The sequence below is a fragment of the Montipora capricornis genome, chromosome 9 (genome assembly GCF_036669925.1).
Source record: "Montipora capricornis isolate CH-2021 chromosome 9, ASM3666992v2, whole genome shotgun sequence".
In the NCBI taxonomy this organism is placed as follows: domain Eukaryota; kingdom Metazoa; phylum Cnidaria; class Anthozoa; order Scleractinia; family Acroporidae; genus Montipora; species Montipora capricornis.
This window is the reverse complement of record NC_090891.1, coordinates 1,906,902-1,914,401: the sequence shown is the minus strand read 5'-3', so window position 1 is coordinate 1,914,401 and position 7,500 is coordinate 1,906,902. Positions and strand designations below refer to the sequence as shown.

The 7,500-nt window shown below is 41.1% G+C and overlaps 1 protein-coding gene across 1 annotated transcript in view; it reads right to left on the bottom strand.

Annotated features, from left to right (window-relative positions):
- LOC138017101 (receptor-type tyrosine-protein phosphatase delta-like) overlaps positions 1-7,500 on the bottom strand; it is a 167,960-nt gene that overhangs the window by 1,812 nt on the left and 158,648 nt on the right. Inside the window, exons 8-13 of the mRNA XM_068864302.1 lie at positions 3,989-4,190; positions 3,668-3,770; positions 2,409-2,673; positions 2,255-2,303; positions 807-910; positions 8-209 (exon numbers count right to left, since the gene is read on the bottom strand). Of these exons, the coding sequence (XP_068720403.1) occupies positions 8-209; positions 807-910; positions 2,255-2,303; positions 2,409-2,673; positions 3,668-3,770; positions 3,989-4,190 (925 nt within the window). The remainder of the gene's footprint in view (positions 1-7; positions 210-806; positions 911-2,254; positions 2,304-2,408; positions 2,674-3,667; positions 3,771-3,988; positions 4,191-7,500) is intronic.

The following is a 7,500-nucleotide window of genomic DNA, read 5'->3' as shown; positions in this document are numbered from 1 at the left end:
AACTCACCAACGGCAGGTGTATTCACTAGCATGTGTTCACTTTGGGTGCCTTCTCCTTTGCTAATAAATGCAGTAATATAGACTGTAAACTCTGTTCCAGGACTAAGGTCTGCTTTCTTGATCACATCAAAGCGTACAGCCTCGTTAGTTATTACTCTGAAGTTGCGATGGAAGGCACGATCATACTCCCGTTTCCCTACGCAGTAAATCTTGGCCACAAACAAGAAAAAAAAATAGAAATAGCCGTTTGTTGTTGTTGTTGCTCCATGACCTTTCTTTCTCTTTCTTGGGGGTCCGCAATTAACCCATTGACTTCCAGGGATTCTCCACTGACGAGTAAAATCGTCTGGCGTTAGACAGAGTAAAATACTAAGTCTGGCCGGTTTAGGCCGGTTTGGACGTCAAAGGGTTAATTAATGGGGACATCGTTTTTCAGTGAGTGATTAATTTCGACAAAAATTCTAGGGAGGGGAAGGAGGGGTGCAGCAAAAATGGACCAATTCAACGTAAGGAAATCCAGGAAATTCATACAGGAATTTGGAGCCAAAGCGATCGTGCCCTTGATTTTACAGACATTTTGAGCAGCGGTACGTAATTTTGTACACTACGTTACTTTCTTGGTTCCAACTAATTACCTCTACCAACATTCAAAATGTTGGTATATCAAATGAATTCTCTAGCAAGCACCTTGTTTATTCTCAACAACAACTAATCCCTCTATGAGGTGAGTACCAAGTGAATACCACCTGCACTACTAAAATCGGTGCAACGTTACCGCTACTAAATTGGATCAATGACCTCCTTACCTGGTATTTACGAATTATACCATTGGGATTGATTGGCTCCTCCCAAGCTACGTTTATGTTACCATCAACCAGCGTTGCTATCACCTTTCTTGGTTTACCGGGAACTGTGAATAACAAATTAATTTGCAGCATTAGGTTTTTTTGCCCCCAAACCTTTCAAAAGTGGTAAAAACCTCTTAACAACGTTTGAGCGCAAAAGAAACCAAGTGCTAAGGCTAACATTACGTTAAGATGACTTCTTTTGCTGGGGAAAGATCTGGATCGAATCATAAATGTTAGAGATTCTTAGAATACACTAGGACCAATTCGTATTTGTTGGTACTTCATGTTCCCCGATAAACAATGTGATAATACTCGAAGATGTCAAGCGAACATGTCACGAGAACGTTGTCTCAAAATAGTAATTCCCGTTATTATAATAATTTCGTTATAACCCCAAGTCGTTCGTAATGTGAAAGTGCGTATCAACATTGCAGGAATAAAACTGTCATGAATTGTGCGGTTGTTTGGGGAGAAAATTTAAAATGTTTTAACATGTTTTAAAACGCTGCGACAATCGTAAGTCATGTCGTAGGCCTGTCGTGAGCTTGTTGCATGCGACAAATTATCGTACTGTGTAAATCGGCCCTAAGAGCGTTCGCGACAATGCCGAAAGGTAGTATGGGACAGTATTCAATATGCAGTGAACGCCCAGAATCGAAGATGCCTCGACCGTACAGTGAAGACCTACGATGGCGAACTGTTTGGGTCAAAGAGATCTTAGGATATAGCGTTAATGAAGTGGCAGTACGCACAGACTTATGTTGAAGCTCTCTCCCGCCATCAAGCTACCAAAAACAAAAGGGTTCATCAGCAAAAACGATGGTTCTGCACGTGCACCACGATTTTTGGAACATTTTTTATACTTTCTCTGCGAAACATCACATAAAATAAGTAAGATTAAAGTCGTCAGAATCTTGCTTTCTCTGAGAATTCTAACCCTTTGTTACTAATTCATGGCCTGGATCATTTCTTCAGCTCGAATCTGCCGCATAATTCTTTCCAGTCGTAGATTGGCATTTTTAGAGTGTTTGATAAACAAATCTGCAGGAGTAAATTTGTAGTTGCCTATTGATGTCTGTTTATTTTCAGCTCTGCCTCCACCACAGGTTAACCATGAGGTCACCACATTACACACCATAACCAAATCTGCTGGACGACCTAAATCATATCGTGTCAAATTGGATTCAAAGGGCGTTGTAATTGCTTGCCTCCGTGAGGGCTCTCCAGTGTTTCGTGGAAGCCAAATCATACGTCCGGCCAACGCAAGAGAAAGGTGGGACAGGAATTTCAAGCAAACAATGACCAATTTATTATATTAGCGACAGAAAATTTCAAACCAGCAACGAAACAACAGACTGGATGGATGTCCCGTGACTAATTAAAAAATACAAACTCGCATGACGTACTAAGAGTGGGTGGTAAGCTTATTTCAGTTGGCGATCCATACAAAAATCTCTGTGAAGACAAAAAAAAACCAAAAACATTCAAAATAAGGCACCAACGAAACACTTCCTGCATTAAAAATGATTTAACCTCAACTCACATTCGTGGCTTTCTTACCCCGTTATCCTCAGTCACTCCTCTTATGTACGCCTTGTACCTTGTCCCTGGTTCCAATTGAACATTTTTGTAATCTCCGTATGTCTCTCCGTCGCCTAAAACAAATACTCTACTAGTGTTCAGTGCATCCCGCGATAAACTTGCAGCCATGTAAAATGTTTCTCCCTTTGTCCTGGCTTCCTCGTAATTGTTAATATTGTCTGGTAAAGTAGATGTCTGACGTTTGGTGACTTTTCCAAGAATTTCAACTATGACATGATGAAAGCTATGAAAGAAAAGAGACATGACTTGTTACAATCAGAAAAAAGGTTCATCGTATCCTTAGGTTTCACACAGAGCCAGTGAGGATGCTGTGTTGGCCCTCCTGGAAAACAAAAAGGAAATGATGTTCGAGTACCAGGCAGATGCTTCAAAGAAAACGTCCCAAGAAAATAAAGCAGCGACTGCCTGGACGAAAATGCTACAAGATAACCAAGAAAACTCTCCCTTTAATTCACAGAATTTCAGTATTTCACAATCAAACTAAAACTTGAACATATCCTCACAATGAATACACACACTGAACTCTCACTGGAAAAAGGTACATCTGCTCACACCTACTACCCGAACGCAGGCGCAGACGCACGCGCAAAGGCATTCACCCCCGTTAAAAAACGAAAATGAGCGACAAAACTAAAGCACCATTATCTCTGTTTTGATTTGGGGTTGAAACAGAAGCTCACACATACTTCAACCATACTGTGCGGAGTGTTCAGTGTGTGGAATTAGTCAAATTTATGCCCCTTAGAATCTAGAACAAGTATAAGGACTTGAAATAATAACACCTCCCAGTAAGAAATTTTAGTCAGTGACTTCAAGATACCTTTCGATGGTTCCGTAACTTTCGCAAAATTTCTGATCGAGCCTATTTACCCTTAAAAAGTGTCAATTAACAATTGCTGGATAAGGCCGAGTATGATATGAAGGTTTACGCGGATATCAATATTACTCCTTCAAGTATACACGAGTGTGCATCATGATATTTTCAGCTGTCAAAAAATTTATGGCTCGAAAGACGTATTACAGCGTGACATTTGACGTATCATAGCCTGACATTTTTCCTCCACTATTTACTACTGTTGGATGACTAACTTCATTATCAGTGGAGTAAAAACCTTGTTCTGTTGACTAGCTTGAGTTACATGAGGCAACAGGGCAACCAAAAAAGAAAGCAACAACTTGATTTAATAATAATAATTATTACCCATGTTTTAACTCACATCACTTTTCCATTGGTGTCGGATGCCGGCTGAATTGTAATGGTTATGGTGTGTAATGTGGTGGCCGTATAGTTAACCTGTGGTTCCGTTGGTGGAGGCGGAGCTGAAAATAAGCAGACTTCAATAGGCAACTACACATTTACTCCTGCGGATGTAACGTCAGCTTGAAATAGCCAATTACGGGTCCACTACAAGTTTGAGTTTTCTCTTGAAAATGATGAATGTGAAATACAATGAAGGACAGAATCATAAATTGATTCCAAGTGCCTAATGGGACAGGACACCAAAATTTATCTACTGCATTTCAGACAAAGAACTCACCGACGGCAGGTGTATTCACTACCATGTGTTCACTTTGGCTGCCTTCTCCTTTCCAAGTAAATGCAGTAATATACACTGTAAACTCTGTTCCAGAACTAAGCTGTGGTTTCTTGATCACCTCAAAGCGTACATCCTCGGTAGTTGATATTTCCAAGTTGCTTTGGAAGGCACGATCATACTCCCGTTTCCCTACGCAGTAAATCTTGGCCACAAACAAGAAAAAAATCAACAAAGAATCAAAACTAAAATAACTTGATTTTTGTTAAGTGCTGAAAAAAACTATGGCAACTACCTTGGCCAAACACACCAGACGGAGGTAGTCAAATGAACAAATCACGTCAATACCTGTATAGCCAGAAATAGCCGCTCAAGAATCAAACAGAATTGTTTCTTTTGTCATATTCTTCAAGTAGTCCATTTTTTCGAAGTATTGGAATCGCCTGAGTTTTTCTTATTTTTTGTTGTTGTTGCTGCTCCATGACCTTTCTTTCTCTTTCTTGGGGGGCCGCAATTTTCCAGGGGTTCCCCATTGACGAGTAAAATCGTCTGGCGTTAGACAGAGTAAAATACTCTGGCGCTAGGCAGAGTAAAATATTAAGTCTGGCCGGTTTAGGCTGGTTTGGACGTCAAAGGGTTAAAATTAATTAATGGGGACATCGTTTTTCAGTGAGTGATTAATTTGGAAAAAAATATTAGGGAGGGGAAGGAGGGGGCAGCAAAAATGGACCAATTCAACGTAAGGAAAGCCAGGAAATTCGCACAGGTATTTGGGGCCAAAGAGATCGTGCCCTTGATTTTACAGACATTTTGACAGCGGCACGTAATTTTGTACACTCCATTACTTTCTAGGTTCCAACTATTTACCTCTACCAACATTCAAAATGTCGGCATATCAAATGAATTCTCTAGCAAGCACCTTGTTTATTCTCAACAACAACTAATCCCTCTATGAGGTGAGTACCAAGTGAATACCACCTGCACTACTAAAATCGGTGCAACGTTACCGCTACTAAATTGGATCCATGACCTCCTTACCTGGTATTTACGAATTATACCATTGGGATTACTTAGCTCCTCCCAAAATACGTGTATGTTACCATCATCCAGCGTTGCGTTCACCTCTCTTGGTTTACCGGGAACTGTGAATAACAAATTAATTTGCAGCATTAGTTTTTTTTACCCCTAAACCTTTCAAAAGTGGTAAAAACCTCTTAACAACGTTTGAGCGCAAAAGAAACCAAGTGCTTAGGCTAACATTACGTGAAGATGACTTCTTTTGCTGGGGAAAAATCAACTTCTCAGGATCTGGATCGAATCACAAATGTTAGAGTTTCTTAGAATTGCTGGTTTTCACTCACGTGATCAACAGCCATGTTTTTCAACGAAAACAAGAGGAAGCGTTTGCATAATAATAGAGTTAAATTCCCGGAGGATATGGTCGGGGCACCAACATGGCCACCTTTTCTTTGTTTAGGGGCACCAACATGGCGGTCGTGACGTCATGTGAAAACCGAGAATAGATTAGGACCAATTCGTATTTATTGGTACTTCATGTTCCCCGATAAACAATGTGACAATACTCGAAGATCTCAGGCGAACATGTCACATAATTTTCAATCTTAAGACCTACATGTAACCTGTTGTGACATGGATCTTGCCAAGGTTCCGTCCACGGTTAGGAGTCATCAGAGAGCTTACGCAAGGACGACGACGCTAACGAGAACGTTGTCTCAAAATAGTATTTCCCGTTATTATAATAATTTCGTTATAGCCCCAAGTCGGTGGTAATGGAGAGGGGGTATCAACAGTGCATGTATGAAATTGTCATCAATTGTGCGGATGTTTGGCGAGAAAATTTAAAATTTTTCGTCAGGTTCTCACGTCCTCTACACAACCTCAAATTTGGTCAAATCACGGCGTTGTCAAAACGAGGACTGCAAAAAAATGTACCAAAATGCAAAACGCACGAGCAGGGAGTGCAGAGCTATTGTTCTTGCTCAATAAACCTATTGTTTTGTGGCGTTCTCGTAGCCGCCATCGTCCTCCTTACCTAAGCTCCGGGAGCTTAATAGGGAGCTTAGGCAATGACAACGGCGACGGCAACGAGAACGTCATCTTAAAATACAGCTGTTTCGAGAAAGGTTGTCTAAAAGAAGCGTAAGAGCGTTCGCGGCAATGCCGAAAGGTGGTATGGGACAGTGTTCAATATTTAGTGAACACCCAGAATCGAAGATGCCACGACCGTACAGTGAAGACCTACGATGGCGAGCTGTTTGGGTCAAAGAGATCTTAGGATATAGCGTTAATGAAGTGGCAGTACGCACAGACTTATGTTGAAGCTCTCTCCCGCCATCAAGCTACCAAAAACAAAAGGGTTCATCAGCAAAAACGATGGTTCTGCACGTGCACCACGATTTTTGGTACATTTTTTAAACTTTCTCTGCGAAACATCACATAAAATAAATAAGGTTAAACTCGCCAGAATCTCTCTTTCTCTGTGAATTCTAACCCTTTGTTACTAATTCATGGCCTGGATCATTTGAATGAATTTTGAAACTCTCTCACATCTCAATGTCAGTAACAAAAGATGAGCACGTATTTCTAGGTGACGTTTTCGATAGCATTGCCGTCTCAAACTGACAGCTTACCATAATGCCTTTCGGCATTGTCGCGTAGGCTTTTATGCTTCTTTTGGACCACCTTTCTCGAAACAGTTGTATAAATTCGCGTCATTTTAATCCCTTCGTGACTATTTCAACCTTTTTAATATGACAAGAGTGTGGTAGTTCCTCAAGTAACCCTCGTCGGAACGGCACTTAATTTAGGGGAGAAAAAGAAAATTTATCCTCAAGTGCTGACGTTCTTCATAAAACCTCAAATTTGGCTGTTTCACGTTGTTGTTTTTCTGACGACGGCAAAGAAATGCACAAAAGTGAAAAATGCACGTGTAGGGCGTGCAAAGCTATTGTTTTTGCCAACTGCAACCAGCGGACTGAGAATTTTATTTCTGGCGATTTGTCACAAAGGCAGGGATAAGTGCGAACCGCCCCAGCAAGTTTCTTGTTAAAAACAGTAGGGAGCCCTAATAGAGCCTAAGACGGCGTCCGAAGGTATTAGTAGGGAACTTAAGCAACGACAACGGCGACGGCAACGAGAACGTCACAAATCTGTATATTTAGTGGGCACAAACAATAGCTTTGCACGCCCTGCACGTGCGTTTTTCACTTTTGTCCATTTCTTTGCCGTCGTCATCAAAACAACAACGTGAGATAGTCAAATTTGAGGTTTTAAGGTGATGTTACACGAGCCGATTTTTAACGCCGATTTTTCACGCAACATTGTTGCGTTAAAAGTTGCCTCGTGTAAAAGGGTGCACAGGGAGATTGTTGACCAAACATTTCGTTGCGGCAACAAGTTGCAGGTTTTTGAAAGCGATTCAAAAACCTGCAACATTGTTGCCTGAATTTTGTTGGTGTTGGTTCGTGTAATACCCCCGCCGCTGACTTTTAACG